This window comes from Battus philenor, unplaced genomic scaffold (genome assembly GCF_028537555.1).
Source record: "Battus philenor isolate CCGP_79_NKW_IND1 unplaced genomic scaffold, ilBatPhil1.0.hap1 SCAF_4, whole genome shotgun sequence".
Classification (NCBI taxonomy): Eukaryota; Metazoa; Arthropoda; class Insecta; order Lepidoptera; family Papilionidae; genus Battus; species Battus philenor.
Genome location: NW_027181704.1, coordinates 12280252 through 12302743, shown reverse-complemented (window position 1 = coordinate 12302743; position 22492 = coordinate 12280252). Strand labels below are relative to the sequence as shown.

Sequence of the window (22492 nt, the reverse complement as noted above, 5' to 3'; positions counted from 1 at the left end):
TTCATTAACGCGAAGTACGAGTCACCGATCTCGGGAGTCGGGGTTCGCGGAGCTACTTATGTATCTGTCGGGACTCAGTGCGGCTGCCAAGAGTTATTTTGGTGAATACAAGTTGATGTTTTTATTGCGGATCGCGACGCCGGTGCCGTCCGACAGCCAGTACGTGTTAACTAACGCGCCAGGCTCTCTATCCCGTAGCGGACGATCTAACGCGATTTATCACGCGTTACGTTTAAACTAAATTGATTTCTCTCATAGTTTACACTTCCAGAAGCTTCCATATTTAACTCCACGCCTTATGAATATTATTATTGAATTATTTCATCTTATCTTACTTTGTTATATTAGGTCCACTTACTGTTACAATTTACAAGAATATAAAATTTAAACAATTAATTATTTTTTTTAGTTCCTTTTAATTTCATCCAATTTCATTAATTTATCTCTGCACAAATAATACAATGGTAGAAAATGACTTCGTCATTAATTTCGACGTTAGATTTTGTGTGAGCTGTTTTTAAATAAATAAATTATTTATAATAAATTTCGCAACCAAATATAAACAAAAAGTATAAGTATGAATTAAAAATAAAATAAACAGTCATTTATTCCTGTGTGATACTGGGGATTAAGAATTTAGTCAGGAAGAAATGATGAACAGAATCAGGGAATACTATAACAGTATTACAATTGCATGTGATAATTTGCACATTCGTAGTATTGGGGAAAAAGATATAAAAACGAAACTTAAAATGAAAGAAAAGACAATTAATAGAAGTATGTGAATTATCTAGCACTCTAATATTAATCCTATGTTCCCATAAGAATCTTATAACTTTATATCTAGAATTACTCTGCGGTTAATATATGAATCAATTTTGAAATATATAAGCCTAAAAATAAATCTGATTGGTACCAGAAATTTCGCTTATTTTTATGTTACGGAGGTTTCGAGTGCTTAACCCTTAATAGCCTAGAGTTTCAATTTTGATACCAATCTTTTAAACCGAATGTTCACATTACTATTAGTTTTTTTTATAGGTTGGCTGTACGAATTTTACTGTTGTATAATATTCTTTCCAACGAAATTAAAAAAAAAAATCTATTTTTCTCTTCATCTAGACCCTCAAACAAACACAGTAATATTAAAAAAAATTCACTTTCGTAAATCAGGCTATTAAGGGTTGAATGTGGATAGTTAAGATCGCGGGATGTCGCTGGATGGTGAACTTGGAGAAAGTCTTTGCCTCGTTTATGGACATCTATTGACTGATATGATGATCCATGCAACACTTCTGATTTCGGATAGAATTTCCTTTCGGATTTATCTAAGAGGTCCTTACTTACCTTGCAAGAATTTACTGAAAATATATTAGAAGTTCTAGTAGCATAATAAACGATAAATATACAGATAAACCATTTCTTCGCTATTTTTTAATCTAAAATTTAAATTATAATTCAAATAGCATTCAAGAGCCTTAGTATTTATCTTAATTGTTCTTTAAGCTTTTTACACGGACTTGGTTAGTTATCTATAGGGTTTATATTATGTATACATAAAAAATCGTTAAACTTCATGATAAAAAGATGAACTACTGAGTTTCTCGGTTTTTTTCAGATCTGCATTCCGAGCCGGTAGTAGCTATTATTTATAATGTTAAAACAATTGAAGATTAAAAAGTACGCGAAAATGCCTGTTTGAATAGAGATATGTTGAAAATGAATTTAAATTTTTGTACTTCGGAAATTTCGAGTGCTTTGAACCATGCAACAAAAATGTTCACGGGTCCTTGCTTCATTTATCTTCTCAAAACATAACCTTATTGATTGACAATATTTTTCGTAGTTTTATAAAGTGTAAGACCGAAATTATTTTTTAATAAATTAAAAAAAAAAACCTATGTTCACTAGTGAAAGTCATATATCTGAAACAACGATGATAGACATTTAATTCATAAGCTAAATTAGTTTCATGAAAAATAATTGAAATTCAAATGAAATGAATCTAAAGCGTTCTTTTTTCTCGAATACTTGAAAGATATTTCTTTTTTGCAATATTGCTTTGATGCAATATTATTACTACTTAAATGAAAGACTTTATTTTCATGAGTAAGACGATTCGAAATCCAAACGTCCGTTTTCCATTCCCGATTACGGGTTTAAATAAATACCCAGGCGCAAAACCATGGAATCATGCTCAGAATAAACGTTTGTAAACGCAGCTCGGTGATCTTATTATTCCGTCAAATGAACGGCAATTGTTGCGACACGCACTCTGTCATCATTTGCATTGAACCCATTCGTTCAATCCATGCCTTGCGGTAAGAAACTGCCTAGTAATTGAACGGTTGAGAATTATTTTTCTAAAACTAACACAGTAAATTAATGTTTGTTTTTTCGAAATATAAATTTAATAATGTTGCGAAAAAAGATAAGAAACCTCGGTTGAGTAACTAACATAAATTATATTCTAATCCACATTGTCTTACTAGAATATTAATAATTAGTTCCGACAGACGAAGCCGTAGGAATGTATTAATTACGTTTTAAGTCTTCTGGATTATATCATAATCGTATAATATAATATTTTTTAAAAAGATTTTTTTTAAATTTATCTTTCAAAGAACTCTACTTAGACGATAAATAATATACATGGATTAGTTTTGTGTTATAATTGGTTGTATTTTCTTAGATATACGCATTAAGATTTTTTATTCCGCTAACCTCATGCAACAGCGGACATTCAGTTGTAGATATCTATTAATTTATTCTGATTTAATACAACAATGATTGATCATAATAAATGTAAAAAAAATTATATAGGTTATTTGACAGTGATAACTTTTAAAGCTTTTACGCCTATTTCCAATCACCCTGAGTAAAGGGATCAATTTGAAACTATTGTAATGCGATCTGGAACTACTTCTGGCGGTACAAACTCTGCAGGAACAGTAGTAAACAACAATTAATATTAATAAATAGTAATTAGAATTATGAAAACACTTACTATCTTATCATTAAGTTATTTAATATATCTGAAGTCATTGATTTTTGGATAGGATGTACCATACATTATTTGTCAACAAATGTGCTACACATTCAGATATTTAAAGATTATACATCTATAACAAATCACCATGTATATGGATTAATTGTGTTTCATGTTTGGTTGTCTTTTCTAAGAGATAATCATAAAGATTTTATTATTCCACAGAACGCTCGCAACCGCATACATCCAGTTCTAGATATTTTAAATTAATTTCTATTATTTTGTTCTATCATTTCTTTTATTTCTTCAATTTTGTAATCATGTTTTGTCGTGTTTAAGTATCTAATTAATGCTTAGTATCTTATATTTAGTACTATGTGTATCTGTTATTTGAATTGTCATGTTTTATTTACAATGTCATGCTTATATTTATTTATAAATATATTGTTGTTTTTGATTATATTTACTTTTCTATATTACCATATTCTATATTTGTTAGATATGGTTGACAATGCGACCGAATAGAACGTATAAACTATAGAAAGGTTAGTCGGTCTGCCGGCCACAACGCCGGGCGCTACCGCTGTGCTACTACCTGCTCCTAACCTGCGTAGCCTCCCATTAATCCCCAAACAAACTCCCCGGCCACGAATCAAAGCTGTTACACCCCGTCACGTATTACGAATACCTCCACAATAGCTAGGTGTCTCGGTATTTCCTTACAGCGGTTTGTGATATCGTCCCCAGTTGATATAATGGAAAATTTGTAACGTAATATGTCGAGTTCAAGGCGCAGTCGTGTTTATTAGGTTTAGATGTAGTATTAGTGACAAAGAATCAGGCAGTTACAATCGCAATACTAACGTTTTTAAATTAAAATTTATTTATTTTTTAGCACTATTAACTAAACAGGGTATATATACACTATAACTAACAGTTATAGGTGTAAAATCTTAGACACGTTTGACATGTTTGTTCCGAACACTCACTTGTTAGTTAATGTATGGTTATACCACCTATCTTCAATCAATGGTTTCAGAAATAATAAATAACGTAATGATAATCAGTAATAAGAATATAGTAAAAAGTAGTTAGAAAAAGACTTGCGAAATTCGGATTACTACATATTAAAACTAACTATTGTTTACTTTCTATCCCTGCAGAATTTGTACTGCAAGAAGCTATTGGCCTGTCGCATTTCGATAGAAAAAATTAAATTTTCAAAGTGATCATTTTATACAGGAGAAAGTATCTATTCACCCTTAAAAGGGTCTATATAATATTATTTAGATCTATAGAAATCACTATGTATATTGAGCATTTTGTTAGAATATCTAAATTGCACCTGGAAGACAGTTGTAAAACTAGGTAAGCCTTTAGTGGATCTTTGTAACTAAGTCACCATTAATTAATTCTGAAGTCTCGTTAACGTCTACAAAGAAACAAAGAAGCTTGATTTAATCATATTACCTCTGTTTACAAGAAGTAAGGCTGTACCGCAAAAAGGTATACTAAGGACTTAACATTGTTCAAAATCAAAATATCTAATCAAGTAGGCATTTACATGCACTTTTGAATCGTCAATTATTTTAACATTCTTAGTGGTATCCTACCACCTGTCTGCTGAGAAGAATTGACTAGAAACTCAGAAGAGGCTCTTTCCGCACTTATTTCGATCAACTAAAAAATCTTGAATACTATATTAACATTTATTTAATAATATACCTTTTATTTTAGATTTGCGTACACTCAGACCCATGAAGGATTTGCTTTCTTATCTTACCTTATCTTTCTAGATGAAATTTAGGCTAAAGGCATTAAGATAAAGAGATCCAGCGATTCATTATATTTAAAAAAAGGAAATTTCTTATAACTTAATTTAAAAATATACATACGAGTATTAAATATTACGTAAGTGATGAAGTTTATCTAGTCGTCTGTATTCCACTGGCAAAGCGTTGAAAAATTTTGCCGCGCCGACTGGAGATATCATTGAGACGGCTGTCCAGTAGCCTCGCTCTATTCTTGTACTCCTATTTGTGGACTACTCTCACGTGAAGCTCTCCAAATTGTTCTTGGGAAATAAACTGTAACGTCATTGACATAAAGTAAAAATTTACTCTGCTTACACTCAGTCGGTATGACCTTTCGTCGCGTCGAGGGAATTTGAGCGAAAGGACCCACTCCTTGCCTCTTATTTATCTTAATTTCGCTCTCCAAAGAACTGACAAATGAAGATTATGGTTGTGCTAAATCGACGCAAGTTGTAAATGTTACTGTTATGTTACCGAAGAAAGCTTTAAGAAAGTTTTACGAGTAAACAATGCATTAAAATTAAAGATATGATATCGTAAGTTGCATTTGTAATTAAATTAAATGAACTGTTATTATTATTGTTTCTATTAACGGAATTATGAATAAGTCATAATTTATTTTAATTCTTCTATAATTATTTACTGAAAAACTATCTAAGTTACGCCTATGTAATGTCTTTAATATTTTTTATTATTTGACAGGTTAACTTCCAATTATAAAGTGTTAGTTACTTTGTATTAAGTATATTTCTGATTCAACAGTAACAGCAGTTAATACTGTCTATTTTATTCATTTACAAATATAATTATTAACAAAAGATTATTAATAGTGACTACTAGTACGAGTATATGCTATGGGAAGAATGTCAGAAGAGAGATAGAGATATAATAAGATAACGGAGAAGATAGAATATGATTAAACTAGGGCACTTTGATCTGAAAGAGTCAACAACAAACTCAGACATGTTTTTATTTTGTGGTCACTTTTACAACATCCTTAATACAGTAGTAGAGAAATTCATACCCAAGCTTAAAAAATCCTTTACACACATTGATTTTTTACAAGTTTTTGTTTAACGAACTTATTATTTATTACAAGATAATTTAGTGACGGTATATGGGATTATATTGTAATACGGTACACAGTTGTTTAGACATTGATGCAAAGCCGATGCCATTATCGACAGTTAATTAGCAACACGTTAGAGCACATCACTAGCAGCGATGTCGGCCCCGGTACGCAGTGTTTCAATAATTCACTCGATTGAGTCGGCTGCACTGTTGCAGGTAGCGCTTCGTATGGGGCCCACTTTGAGTTCACTTGTTAAACTATCGCTACAATCGGAATTGTTGCTCGCTCCACTCTCCGTCCATTCTTGGCGATTTAATTAAACTTGTTATTTGTACGTTTTATTTTGCAATCGCTACTGTGTACGCTTTGATTGGCCCGCCGGCTCGAGCCCAGCCTTTGTTTAGAACGTATCCGTACTCTTTGAAGTGTTTATGACGAGTTTTTGTTAGGTTTATTTTTATGAAATACGTAAGAAGTTTTACAATGATTTACACTCAGTGCGTTCATCATATTTCATTTGTTTAAAACATCGTCGAAATTTTTTTACCATAAAAAATCTATTAAAATACCGTATTATACTTAATGGGCACTAAAACATAGTTATAATACTATGTTTGCCGGTAGGATTTGATATTATTAAATTCATAATTTATCTCATTGATTAGTGATAACGAGGTTAATATGCATTTACATGGTGGCATAATATATTTGTCGTTTGCACCGAGCGGATGCTTTCTTTTATTGTTCCTGTTTACCCCACGACTTATCGTATATGTGATTTGTTTAGGTATTTATTTCTTATTTTCCACTAACTCATAAAAATAAATGTAATATGTAAAATACCGACACAAAAAAGTGGTTGTATGAGCATCATTATATTTCATAAGTGTTGACGGCCCTAGCCACATCTGTCCCTTTCACTTGCTTACAAAATTGGTTGAAAGAGCTCTATGTTAACTTAGGTCGAAGAATATAAAGTACTTACGATAAGATTGCGTGATAACGTCTTATCTAATTCGAGGTGATAGGTCGCCGACTCATTTGTGCTCCAGGTAGTTTTAGTGTACCATCTGCCACCCGGCACAGAAAGGGTTTAATCTAATAATACCATTATAAAATCCTTTAGTATAACTATATCTATGTAGATATTGAATAAGGATTTGCAATGAACCTATTACGCAAATTGTTATTTGGCATTTACCTCTACGTGACCTTTGTTCGAAATAGTTACAACCTATTCTTTAATGTTCTAATGTCAAGCAGTTAAATACGTATATGTAAATTAGGTTCCAGGTTTATTGTTATTTTATCAAGAAGATATTTTTGAATTTTCACATGAATAAATAATGTAATGTCACGGTGAAATTATAATTAATTGTTTAGCAACTGTAAATAAATAATGTGATAAAATAAAATCAAAAATCAAATACATACAAGACTTGTGGTTCCTGTGATATCGTGATGATTCAGTACATAGGCGGAAATCTTTAACATGCATATAGTATATATATTCATTAAATTGATTTGATATGATACAGTAGTAGGTTCTATTGCTGCTAAATGGTTGTATTTTATTGCTACTAAAATGTAAATAAATGTTCACTTCTTTCATACTTATTGAATATATTACACGGAAGAAAGTTGTAAATTTATTATTATTTAATTTAATTTATATAAACCGGATATTACACAGCGTTGTTAAAGAAAAAAAAGCCCTGAGTTATAAAAATTATGCAAATTAAGTCTGAAGAGAGAACCAGAGTGGAGAAGTCAACAATTAGAACTTTTTATGTCACTCCATTAACAGTCCGCGAAAGTTAAGCATGAACACTTTTCTGCCTTAAAAACGTCGTCCGCAGTGTCTCGGCGTTTTTTTTCTCTTTATTGTTTTATGTGATTTATTGTTGCTTTAACTAGATTTCGTGTTTTCGTCTGCTTCGCTTTTCGCTGGGATAAAATATAAAAATCTCAACTTTGTGTTGAAGATGAATATTTGTGTGACTTACGGCCTTGTTCTATATGTAATGTAAGAAAATGTTTCTGAAATCCCTTAAGAATATATTTTTTGGTCCATATATAAATATTGTTTGACTTAAAATCATTAAATGTTCTTAGTGAGATAGTTGTAAAGTAACAATTGTAACAAATTTTATATTTCTTAGTTTCTAAGTTTGTACTTTCTCACTGCCTTTTGTTACTGTTTATCTCCAATAAAGTAAATAAATAAATAAACACAACTTACAAATAATTACTAATATTGCACTAACGTTTCCTATGTGTAGTAAAGTAGAAATTATTGACTGTTAAAAAATATTTTGCTTTTCCGGATATCAATAAAAATTTTATGTGAAATCGCTTTAAAATAGTCTATTAATTTAGCCATTTATTTTAATAAAACATTCTTTAACTCGTCTCATAGTTGTTCTATGGGTAGTCTTAGCAGAAAATGTATATAATTACATTGAGCAAGCAATATGCATAAAATGTTATTTACGTCTATAAAACCCAATAATTATAAACACACAAATATTTTTTATGATTGTAGGGAAATATTTTTAAACGCTTTTATCACCAATAATTATATATACAGATGTGAATATCCTTATCCACGGAATCGTATCCTTTCTTGTAAAAATCATTGTTCAATATCATTCCCCTAGGCGTATAAATTAGATTAATGCTTGTCAGAAACTAAAACCATTTCTTACTAAAAATTTTTAAGTTTTCTAATCGGGTATACCGGAATGTGACCACTCCAAGTTCGGGATCATTTGCTTGCCTATAAGGCTTTATGTGAACTTCACGACATGGACTTGAAATCGTGACAGAGTTTACATTGTAATGGTCAATTTCTTGAAGCCTTACTAATATTCATCTGTTTCCTGGTATTCTATCGCTCATGCCGGTCTGACAAAGTGGCTAAAAGTTTAGACCTTTGGTAAAGTTCCTGATATTCTTCTAACTGCTCTGCATTGACTTGTATCTTTTTTATATTCATTACAGATTTATGAACTCTTATCTATATGTAACATACTATTTGTACGAACGATCATATGCATAGTAAATTTCTACAACGTACCTTATACCTACCTTTTCTTAGTTCTAAATTTAAAATTGAGAGTATACTGTTAAATAAATCTTAATATATTCATCCAAATGTATTTAGTTGATCGTAATGTGTGAAACTTGGTTTCTTGACCCATTTACATTGTTGATATTACAATGTTTGATGTATAAACATTATCAAAATTGATAATGTTTATACATCAAACACTATCAGAAAAAAACTATCGTGTTTCTGGTCAGCTCTTGTCAATAGATGAGCATTCCGTGCCGGCGGTAGCTTACAACTTATAATGTTACAATCATTGACGGTTCAAAAGTGCATGCAAATGCCTGCTTGAATAAAGTTATTTTGAATTTGAATATTCTTTTAAGATTTATAATCTCTTATGTACTTCTGGCATACTATTTATACTAACGATCAATTCGAATAAATTTCGGTAGATAACGCAAGCTTTTTTCATGTGTCCCGCTATTTTTGCAGCGCTGTGTATCTTTTGATGTAGTTGGACTTATGATTCATTTCCTTTGCCCTATAATTTATGTCGAACAAACATTGGAGTGCTTCAGGCGCGAGTTTCAAGTCCCAAAGATTGATGTAGCGTCGCTCCCGGTCGCTAAGGCGCAGCGGCGCGGCTGTCGCACGATAAATTAAGCGCGATTCATATTAAAAGCGGCGTATTAAAACCATTCAACATCCCGCTCCGACCTGTGTCTAATGCCTTAGTTAGACAAGGAGGCGAACAGTGGCGTCACGGCAGGACCGCTTTTTTGTTAGTCCACGGCGACACTAGCCGTTAACCGTAACTTTGTTACTTTAATGACGTCTTAAGTAAAGACGTTTATTTCACAATAGCTCCGAACCTTTGCGAGTTGAATTTTAAAATCCTATCCGAAACTTGCCGGCTCCATTCACTCGCGTTACCGTAATGTAGTTTAAGTTCGTACAGGTTGGAGAGACCTCGTTAAATCGCCATTGAAAGAAGTATTTCTTACTTATTTAGGTTAAGCATAACGTGTGCGTTCGAGAGGCGCACCGACGAGATTGCTGCGGCCATGGCGTACCTATCTGCAATCGGTAAATGGTTACTTTAAGTCTCGATATGCGAGGCATCCCCCAAGGAATGTCACCGTCGTCGTGTGTTCTTATATGCGCTGGCTCGGACTGAATTTTTTCTTATCGCCGATGCATTTTCTGCGAGTTTTCAATGCGCAGCTCGGTCCCGATTATGTCTAGTGCCCGCGTACTGTTTTATTGCTCCGATAATTTTGCCGCAGTCTTTTTTTCCTGATTACCACTTAAACATTTATTATTACTTAAAGATTTAGTTTATTTTATAATAGTCGTGTTAATGTCAAATATTCTACTTGCTCTTCGTCATAAGTAGATGTGTAATAACAGTAGTGCGTTGGAAATTACTTTCTAAAGTGGACTTATTTATTCGTATGTTATTGCCGCAGTAATCCAAAGACAACACGCACTTTTTCATTACTTCGTAATTCCGCCTGGAGATATGTACAATCGAGCACGATGGTGTTAGTTATTTAACAATTGCAAATTCTGTCCTTTATGCTGCTGTAATAAGGTCGTATGTTTTAAAAAGAGAACAAAGTTAGTGAACGCGATTGTACCGACGGGTGGCAATAACCCGCTCCTGCCATCCATCACGGCGGTGCAATCGCTCCGCTGTCAGTTCTATTCCAGGACGGTACGTTTTCGCTAATGATTCTCCATCGTCGTAAGATTGTGCGACATTCATAGAGCCTGCTTGACAACCATTTGTACTAAGGTATCAAATTGTACCCTAGTTATCTGTCAGAATAAAGTTCTTCCGTTTAGAGTTTTATAAAATGATTTGTTTCGTTGATTATATAATTGTTCAGGTGATAGACAAAACACTATTTCGGATTGTTCGTGACATTGTAAGTTAGTTTTCTTGTCAAACCATTATTATTTTTAAATTTGTGAGTGATTAAAAGTTAATTTTTTAAATAATGCGTATACAATTCGTATTCACATTTGCTCGCTTTGTTTCACAGACGTTGATGTCAATATTGTCTTTTTTCAAGACTTTTTGCACAAGTTTGAGAATCTAAGATAAAAAAATAGCATAAACTTTACAACCATTATCATATCAGTCGACAGGTCTTGCGCTGCCCGCTGCTTGGTACACCTAGTGGAAGACCTACCGACTCGTGGTCGTCGCTCGAGATCCTTTCGGACCCAACAGCAGTCGCTTGCACGAGCTATACAATGCTTTGATTTTAATATGAATACCACAATCTCTAATATTTCTATAGACAATTGCAGGACCATCTTATTTATTTAGGTGGATTTTTGTAGTCACGCATTTGAATGCGATAGTGTCTCGGTTTAAATAAAATACGAAAGCAGATATTAATTTCCGTCGTCCTCTTGATATATACTTACTTTCTATGTAGAGTAGTAGTACTTGATATAGACTTAATTTCTATGTAGACCGATCTTAACTAGACGATAATAGAATACAAGAGTGAAGTAATACTGATAATACAAATGTTTATACAGCAATGGTATCAAGGAATAATTTTAGGTTCGCTCGGGCCCGCGCAAAGGGTCCGCTTTCCATTATAAACAGAGGCATGCGTCGCGTTCCACGTGAGAGGGCTTATAATTTATTCGCATCGCAGTTTTCTGGCGACGATTTTCCCACAGGGGCGGTGTCTCAAACGTACCGCGCCCGCCCTTTATGTGGGTTTTTTTGTGGCGGCACAAAATACTCTCGTGGAAAACATTCAGTGATAACTGGCAACAATCGCTGCCGCCGGATGCTCCCTCCCATTCCGCGCATACCTTTCATTGGACTTCGGCTTGTGCTTTTTCATCTAGCGACGCGTCGAAAGACAGCGCTCGTGACCGGGGACCGGCGGTCAATTATTTTTATTTAATTGCTTTTGTATTCCAAATCGGTTCTGTTCCTTTTTATCTCATAATTATAAGTTTTAGGTTTAAAAAATAAATTGGAGTGCCCTGGTTGCCGACAACCATATGTTAAGTTTGGTGATATACAGTGTGATTAGTTATAGGTGTACAAATTTTAACCGGTGAATATATAGTTCATTTTCTGCCAGTTAATGTATAATGTATTGATAATATACTCAGAATTACAGTTACCAAAATTTGGATAACTACCTATTAAAATTAATTATTATTTAATATCGGTTATGCAGGCTTTGTACTTCCAAAACTTAGTCTGTCGCATTTCAATACAAAAAATAAATTTGGAATTGGAGATAGGTGTTTCACACCTTTAGTTTTTGATGCCAAACGAGCTATAACATTTACTCCTTTAAAGCTTTCACACATATAACTAATTAATCTGTATATATTCTGTATATGTTCAAACCCATTCCTGAAGATGATTAATTATTGGAGTGGAAATGTATTTGTTTAATTACTTTATTATCTACAATATACATTATTAAAAATTTTAAAAATTGGTTTCATAATATTTAAACATGTAGTTTTCAATTCAAATTTCCAACTTGTGTGTTCAATTAGACTTGAATATTTACTAGACAACACGTGTAATGCGTACAAGTGAACGGTACTCATTTATTATCGATAAAATTGTCTACGATTGCATATTTTTTTAAATATGTTTCTATTTATTCCATTCCACGCCTTAAAACAGGAAGCGTTTTAATAGGCATTGTGTGTGTCGGAATTCAAACACAATAAATATAATAATTGTACTAATGCATACATACCGACTCATCGATTATGTTTTATTTATTGTTACAGTAATTACTAACTACTGAAGTTGAAGTATAAACTATATAATGTAGAGAAATTATTTCTGCGTAATTGTCGTGTAATCTAAATTAATGCAACTCTAATGTGTCGGAAGGCTGAAGTGGGCGGGCCATGTAGTTCATAGAACCAGGCTCTAAAGTAGAGACCACAGACCGGCAAATGCAGTGTAGGATATTCATCCACATGGTAGCGACCTCTTGGGAAGACAAAGGATTCAGACCGCATCCGACCGGTCCTATAGGAAATCTATGAAGAATGCCTATGCCAAGCAGAGAACGTCCTATGTCTGAAATGTTTATGATAATAATAATAATAAATATAACTTTTTCATACACTTATAATAGAACAATTGTCTCACAGCTCAGACCATTGGTAGTCTTAAACAACGTCGCCGTGGCTTTATGGCCCCTTATGGCACATATACGCATAATCAATTGCCACATGTACATATGTAACACGGCTTTGTGAATGTCCAACAATGTATAAACTTGCAGGACGTTTCTAATTGGTTCTGTTGGAAATCTATGAAATCTTCGGGCATTTGCTTGTAAAAACTATCTACAAATTTTGAGCGCAAAATGTAAAGAAATTATTGCACCGCAATCGAACTACGAAATCCATAGAAACGGAACGTTCCACGCTTCGCTCTAGTAAAAGTAACGTTTTTATTAATGTCCCATTGTTTCTTAATCGCCGTACCGGATTTGATGCGGCGATAAGGCGATGTTAAAAGCGTACTGTTAAGTAAAGCGGGCAGTCCGCCGCCAGCGCAGCTACCCGCCCGAAAAGCGACGCCGTCAGATTCGAACCCCCGATTTCTGATATCTCTCGTTTCGATCGCCGTTTGACTGACACCGGTCCCGCACCCGACGGCCGGATAAGTCGATTTTTCAAGCCGTAAACACGAGGCATAAAAATACTAAGTGAAGCCTTCATTAACATTTCTCGTGAATACCATTTCAAAAATGACCACTTTAGTATGGTATGTTTATAATGTTAGGTATGTTCGCTTTTTGGAGTTGGGTGCATACCTACGCTTTGAACTGAACCACGCAGAGACCCATGCCGCCCAGCTAATAATCTACATGTAGGTGGGACGATGTTGGGAGGCATTATAAACTATTTAATTATATAATATTAATTTGCATTACGCTGCATCGATGAATGAGGTCTAAGATGCCTCATTACATGCTTTCCACAGACGATAATAAAGATCACTATTTTAATTTAAGAATAGAGAGCTAAAAAAGACACTTTCATTATATATTTACATAAAAGATGTCAAGTGTCTTAAAGATAAATATCGCTTTCATGTGATTAGTAAAAAGGCTAAGCTTATTCAAAGATTAGAAAGTTAACTCTGCGGCATCGCATATTTATTTTTAGTTTGAATGTAGAGTATTCATCTTGACACTTGCTCTCCGTTCGATAATAAATAGTATGTTTAGCGACAAGACAACCCGCTTGTATAATTAACAATGGCGGCATTATGCGAGGTTTCCAAACCGTACGCACTACGGTCGGTTCGTCACGAACTTGATTGCTCATGAGGATTATCTGCGCTGAATTGTTTCGTGCAAATGTTGCGACAGTGTGTTGCGGAGTCTGGAGTTGGACTTCTGTATCTTATGTACCTAACTAACGTGTTCATTTGATTACCCATGCAGGTGATCGATCTAAAGGAAAACTAAGGAATCTAGCTATTCTAAATATTTCACTTTAAATTTCAAGTAATTAAGTCTTAAAAGGTTGCTTTTAGTTTTATACACGAATTTAATTATATATAATTTTTTTTATAAACTCTTTTACTAAACATACAAAATAATTGGTTATAAGTGTTTTACGTTTTAAAACTTTATATAACACCTTGTATAAGGTGATTACTTTGAAATATGTCATGGTAACTATTTTTCAATTGTAATTAAATTTTTTGAAATCTGAATTTTGAATGCGGTTTTCTTACTACATTTACATAACGATGTTTATTATTATTGATATTTTAATATGGTGGTGTGTCATACATAAATTGACTGCATTTCACATTCAACCCTTTAAGGCACACCTTTAACCGATCACCTAGTCTAATAAAGTTTTCTATTTGAGTGTTAACATTTATTCTAATTTATTCAACCTCTAATTACGAAACTTCTAAAAGAAATATTAAAAAATGCAAAACGTTAAAAAAATAATGAATTTAATATTCCCTTGTATTTATTTTAATGGAGCTCATATTCAATATTCGAAAGGGAAATATATCGTGTGAATTCGTACAAGTCAATTTGTGTACATTTGAAAATACCTCGTCCGCAACGCTCTGGCGGAATCGTCGCCACAAGCAACAGAATCTCATAAATAAGCCATCGCTATTTAGCTAACAATCGGGCTTCGATGGGCATTTGGTCAGATTCCGAGAGAGGCTGCCGTGGCAGCCACGTGTGTGCCTCCGCATGCCTCTGCCGGAACATGCCGACCCTCGCATTTGGCCCCTATGCCGAATATTCCATGCACAATGGTCGCTTGCAATGCTATCGAGTAATGCAGTCCGGTGATATTGAATGTCACATGAATTCAAAATGGTTTTCGTCTATATTCTTCAATAGTATTCTGGTTGCTTAAAATATGTCTTTACTTTTGATGATTACTCGTAAGAATAAGTAGTCTCTAGAAACGAATTTTTGTAGTATCAATAAAGTTTTTAATTATACACAAAGAAGAAATAATTAGAAATAATATTGCAAAATGAAAATTTTCGCAAGCATCCGAGATATGAAAATTCATTACTTCCATTAAATTTTAGTTATATTTTATTAATTTATATATATTCACCATTTTTACAACAAGTGTAGTGGCGGACTTAAATCCAGAATGCCTTATAGACATTCTCTACTAGTAAACCAAGGTTTTTTGAAACAAGTTTAGCTTACCTGCTGGAAGCAACTGCATTGCTCACGGGACCATGTTCATCATCGTTATGATCATCACTTCAGTCTCAAAAGGTCCACCGCTGGATAATATGCCACTCTGCGTAATTCCAGTTAAAAGCAACCTATATCCAGTGTCTTCCGACGAACTGAACGAAGGTCACCTGTCCACCTTGTCCCATATTAATTTTACTTTTTAATTCATCGACTGCAATGGTATACAGTTATTGTTAAGACTTAAAACAAGTGAAGGCGGTCTGCTGCCACTAGGCAGCGGAACCAAAATGGCGAACCCAAGTTGATCATTACAAGAACGGAGTACACCTCGTGGTGGGCGATAACTAACAACGTAAATTTGTTAATTTATAAAGTATTCGTTTTTATTCTGCTGAATTTATTCAAACAAGAGATCGGCTTATAAATCGCGTGAATCATGGACGCATAAAATTCAATTTTTAAAACCGCTAAAACTTGGCAAAGCTTTATAGTTACTCATGCGACAAAAAAAAACATTTAGCTCTAAACATCGCCGTGAAAAAAAGGTTGCAAATAAAACTCGCCGTGTACCATTCGGCGCTAATTTCTTTCTTGCGTGCGTCTCGACAGATCTTATACGCGTCCATTTGCATGATATTAAACCGTGTTTCATTTTACGACTTTATCATTTATTATTATCTACTTTAAATTTATTTCACGCTGGTTTCTAAGATTTTATTTACTTAGCGTAATGTTAATACAGGAATTGTATTTCAACTTCAAAGAGGTTGATTTTTATTTTGATGATTTTTATTCTAACCGATCATCATTCATCGCATGTTTTAACAAATGGGTTTAAAGTCTTCTATCATCAGACTGCGGTTTATATAGTCGAATTCGATCTCTGCCGTTTTCACAGCCGTCATCTTGTTAACTATAAGTATACACGGTGGTTGGTTATAGATGTAAACGCTTTGAAGGGATGAATTATTTTTTTATTAGTTAGCAAGAAGCTTTTTAAAGCCTGGGCATCTGTTTCTAATTATACTGTATAAAGTGATCACTATTTTAATATGTAGTAATCCCAATTTAGATAACGTTTTTTTACTACATTATCGTAACTTTTTTAATTACTTCTGAAACCATTGATTTTATAATATTTTTATACTTTAATTGAAAGTTAATGAGTCATTCATCTCTTTAAAGTTTTTACATCTGTTTTCAATAATCGACGAGAAACGACCGTGAAAAAGCCAGAAATAAAAACTTCTGGCTTAAGGAGTTTCTTGATCAAAGTAAAAATATATTAAAAATCTTTGATACTTGTTGTACTTAATATTTACCATAAACGAACTTGGCTTGTAAGATAAAAGCCGATTCCTATTGTAAATAATATTACAATATTTGCATTATTTCAATATAAGTCTAATATGTTTACTGTTGCGCGTATGTTTACAACGAAATCTTCGTCGGGCAACTCTTTCAACTGTTGTCACGTCTGTTTACGTTTCTGTAAATACACCACACCCCATGATACATACGACGATTGTCCCTTTTTTATTTACCGTACATACTACACGAATAGTTGGAATCTTAATCGAAAACTGAGTGTTACCACTTACTTTTAATCACTTCCCTAATTTTTTAATGTTAAATAGGAAAGACAAGCACAGCTTAGGATCTTTCCCACTACATGACCTTATTAACATTGTTGGAAGATGCTGACCTATGCCCAACAGTGGATCCCATGGCTAAAATTATGATGAAAGAAAAAAACATGGAAAATTATTGCTGAGTTATTCACATTGCAGTGACAAAACCTGTCACGCTGTTCACACAAATTTCTATAGCAAATATAAGGCAGAGTTCAGATTGTTCAGAAGAGGAAGCTTAAATTCAAATCAACGACAACCAGCAGAGAATGTTATTAAAATTTTACACTATGTAAATATTTTTTTTTGTAATAAACCATTCCTACAATAATTTAATAGTTTTATTATTTCGTGTACAATATTCGTTAAAACACGTTCAGAACTACTTTGCAAGGGTTGATCGGCCCGATGACAATTCTACTGTCACTCAAATACGTGACGTAGCAATCAAAGCGTTAATAGACACAATACTGTCGGAAGCGATGGCCATATAAATTAAAAAAAATATGCTTGTTACGTACCACCTACCATCTCATTCAATATTGATAAATTATGGATGCGGAATTTCTTCTTTTTTATTTGACGTTTCCACTGTATTATGACAGCAAAGAGTAATTATTTAACATAATAATTACTGTACTTTCATAATTAGATACCGCACTGTTATTGACGTACCATATCACTTACTGGATGAACATCCTGCTTGTTTTATTTTAAAAATAAAAAGGTTAAAAGAAAATAAAGTAAACTAAGGGCAATGTGCCAGTACCAGGGAATAGCTTTTTAGTTATAAAATATTATTTGGTATTTAGTCCATTTTATATTTCAAGTATGTTTTAATCTAGGGCTTAAACAGTATAACATATATAAGCTTATATTTATTTTTGAGACATTCTTAATGACTGAACTGCTACATTTTAAGATATAATCGAAGAATATGGTATTGTTGCGTAGTAAAAAATGTCTTAAAAGTTTAATGAGATAAATTGTTCTCGAACATGTATGAATGAAAGCAACCCTCACGGGGTTATCTCAAATCTAATGTTTACGATTTTTAACCGACTTTCTTGCCTTTGAAAAATAATGTTTTTTGCGAAATTGAAGCTATAGCAGTCTGCGGAGCTGTCGAGATATTTAAGTGTCTTGAACGACCGCGAACATCCGAAGAAATGATATCTGTAACAAATGTGTACTTAAATTGTGTAGTTAATTTTTTCATAAATATTTCTGATAGACAGTTTACTTTTTCCTACATGGCCCTATATGGCGTGGGATTTATTGCAGCCGATGCCGATTATGATCTAACGTGTCTTCTGTTTATTTTAGGTAAGTGTCAAATGGAAAGTTTCCAGCGGTGATCAGTTCGCACGATGCATCCCGCCGGGTACTACGCTAATATTGGTAAGAGTACAACAATTTCTATAATAGCGGGCGCATCGTCCTTCCCCACATTGTGCGAGATTTCGGACAAAAAGAATAACCGTGCTACAAGTCATATATTGCCTTGAAAATAATAATATATCATCGAAATGTGTAATTCTTCCTAGGGCCGGTAGGTCTTGGAGATAATAACAAATAATAGAAGATTTTATAATATATTCCTGTCAGCTTCGCCCTTATTTATACCGATGTAAATGAAGAATTATATTTCTGTGGAATTCCCATTTTCGATGGGCCGCTGACGATGACGTAATGTTGATCCTACATAAGAATTGAGGACGTAAACGAAAGTTAAAGATATAGCCCAACGGATCGGCAAGTTCAAGTGCCAATGGGCAGGTTACATAGCATGTAAACTATTTGGCCGCTGGGGATTTAAGATTTTGGAGGGAAAACAACAGACCGACAAGCTGATCACAGCGCGTTGTGTAAACGTCAAAGTGGAGAGACGGCCTTGTTATGTTGTAAAAAGCTTGATGCATGCCAAATGAATAGTAAAGGGATATGGTCAGCCGTAATTCTATAGTTGAATAGTGATGATGATGATGGAATTAATAAAGCATCATGATCACTATGAGGTACACAAGCGTTGATTACAAAATAACACTATCATAAGAACATGACAAAATAATCTTACCCGCGAGTCTTATCAATCTTAATTATTCTTCCTTATCGTCTTATCATTTCCGCGAACCGAGTAAAATTCTATAATGACATTGTTGAATTAAAGGACAGCGGTAGTATTAATATTTTTTACACACGTCCTGATTTATCCTACTTCTTATTATATTTCGCAAGATACTCGTGGAGTTTTTAAAGTCACTGGATCGCCTGCTTTTATAGAAAAAATGTCGCTACGTTAGCAAAAATTTTTTTCGTCTCGTTTCTAATTCTTTTAAATAAAAAAGAAAATTAATTGAATTCAATCGAATTGTAGTAAAAAAAAAAATAATGCTTTTTTTAATGAGTCTATTTTTAAAGTTTAGTTTTTCTGCGTGACCATCCTTCTCATATCAATCTCAATGTTAATCTTCCTTTGATACGTTGTAAATGACGTCATAGAGCCCTAGCAACTAACGTATCTTTCCAGAGTAACCAGAGCATTCAAATTCGGAAACGGTTGTCTCGCCGATTGCGTGTCTTTGATTTTCATATTTCGATGCAGGTACCTTTCGTAACATATTTGTATCATGTCAAATTTACATACGAGTGGATTTAATCCTGTTTACACGCGACGGTTTAACATTTTGAATTTAAAATGTGAAAACATTCAATTGTTTTGTTTGCCCAAAATAAGCAAACGTGTTTTACATCTTTAAAACGATTTCTTTTAGGTTAATGTTCCCACGGCTGGAAACCGTCCACCGTTAGGACCCAATTGTAATTATGGCAGCGATCCCTAACTTATGGTACACTTACGAGAAACATCAAATATTTTTTTGTCTATGTAATACATATCTAATATATATATATTACAAGACTGAGAATTAATGGGTAAATTTAAAAGTTACGGCTAACAATAAATAGACGGTAAGAAAAGCCTTTCTTTGGAATAGGTCTACAGTTATCACGGGAGAAGCTGTCATTAATAAAAAGTTTTATTAAGGGAGAAAAAATGAGATCGAAAAAGAAAGTAATGCATATATTTACAGAAATAAAAATATTTTTTCTTCTCTTTATTTTTGTAAATTTCAGTTCAAGGATATATACTAGTCTCTTCACGAAGTTTTTCTCTACTATTATTAATCAGATTATTTAATTTACACAATTGTATCGTGAACACACCCATCACCAACAAGCCCTGTACACGATACTGGCAATGGTTAAAATCCTAAATTGTTTATGACTATATCTTAAGTGTAGATGTCTCGTAAAAAAGTGATTTGAATTTTAAAAGGTTGCCTGCTTCGGTTTATATTGAGCTTGTTAAACCCACGCATTTGCGCTACTTCCTTTTTGGGAATTTTCTGTTACTACATTGATTTATCGTTTATCGTGTTTTAGACGTATACCCATAAAAAACAACAGGTTCACCGCATTATCCATGGGCATATTTAGACAGGCATTGCTTTAATTATTATTAGTATCAAAAGTATAGAGAAACGTATTTACCAAAATAGTTGATCGTGTGTAAAAAAAATAACTGTTCGTTCATAAATCGCCTTCTCGTAATATACAACATATAAAGTTTTTTTTTATTAGGTAACAATCTGGTGAATATCATATGGAAGTTTAAAATAGACGCTGAATACAATGAATACTTGAGTCAAAAGGCGAAGAATAGTTGTGCAATACCGTTTAATTTAACATTTTTAATAATAATTGCAATATAAGTAATGATAATTCTTTCACATATAGTCACTTAATTTTTCGAAGTATATCAGAAGAGCAATACCCTACTAGTCTTCCGGATTTCGTTAAATACAGCTTGACATTGGTCGCCATTTCCATGAATTTCTATAAGTGTCGACATATATTTTCCGGAAGGACCCAGTAATAAATAATTATTAATTTTTAACAAATAATTTTCTATCGGAATAAAAATATTCGACTATGTCGCTACTGCTTAATAAATATTAATGCCAAAAAATCACCCCCAACCGTTAAGGCACTTACGTTTTCAATCAGGGACTCGTGGGTCGTTTTTTATGAACCATTCTTCCATCAAATATCACCCCATTAATGCCAAAGCGCGTGCAACGCTTCATTGGTACGTTTTGAAGCTCTTTTCTATATTTGCATATTTATTACAGTACATGCGTCACCTACTGTACATCGCTCATCTAAATTGGATTGTAATATTGTATCATATTGAGTTATATTCATGAATTAGTTATTGCTCAAATAAATTTTTTTTCTCTGCCTATTTCATCTGTAAGAGGTTACTGCATCATAACAACTTCCTTTTAACGCAAAAGGATTTGAGTTAAAGTGCAGTAAACTAAAATTAAAGGCATTTAATTAAAAAAGTATGTGTTTCTCTTTCTATCGATTATTCTTATAGTCTTCTGGAAATATAGTTTGTATTAAAATGTATATTTTATAATATGTTGTGTGGGAATTCTTTTTTAAGCGTCATCTTGGACCAATCTAATATTCGAAAGACAGACTTCACCTATCCATATTAGAGCCGCGAAGATTCTGGTATCATTTTTTTTTTCATCATCTTCTAAGCGGTCTCTTGTGTCTTAGTAATTAAAAAGTTATAAAATGTTTGTTCATGTTTATTTAATAATTTCCAGCACCAGTAATTAATATCAAATTAAAATTAGCGTATCTTAAATCTCAACGATCAAAATTTTCGATTACCATCAGCTTAGATAGCAGACAAAATTTAAGTCGATATTTTTTTTTTAACGGAAACATTAATGTTTCATAGAACCGGTATGCTGCTCTATGGATGGTATCAGATTTTTGCATCAATCGACGCAAGCCGCCATCGTGTTCGAGCAGATGACTCATGGAAAATTGTTAATAGTATGAATTAGTTGCGGTAATAATAATCTGCTAAACTTTTGCAAATGTCGAATAACAAGAGTTCTAAGTAATTGTTGTGTTTGTATGTTACTATCAGCGAAGTATTTTTTAAAAGGTTCATATATTGTAATTCCTCAAATATTTAAGATTTTCATCGGTACTTAAGTTTATATGAACATTAACGTCGCACGTTTATTAAAATATATGAACAAGGTAAAACTTAGTCATAAATAAAGGGAAAATATTTTATTACCTTTCCTACTTCTAATATAAAATATGACATTCCATAAAA

The 22492-nt window shown here is 33.1% G+C and overlaps 1 protein-coding gene across 4 annotated transcripts in view; it reads left to right on the top strand.

Moving 5' to 3' along the window:
- Window positions 1-22492, top strand: part of sd (TEA domain transcription factor 1 homolog scalloped) — a 107809-nt gene that overhangs the window by 2487 nt on the left and 82830 nt on the right. For 2 of the 4 annotated variants that reach the window (XM_068771455.1, XM_068771454.1), the window contains exon 2: window positions 18610-18684. The exons of the other annotated variants lie outside the window; for them this stretch is intronic. In XM_068771455.1, coding sequence (XP_068627556.1) covers window positions 18654-18684 — 31 coding nt within the window. In that variant the 5' untranslated portion in view covers window positions 18610-18653. The remainder of the gene's footprint in view (window positions 1-18609; window positions 18685-22492) is intronic. 4 annotated transcript variants of the gene reach the window in all.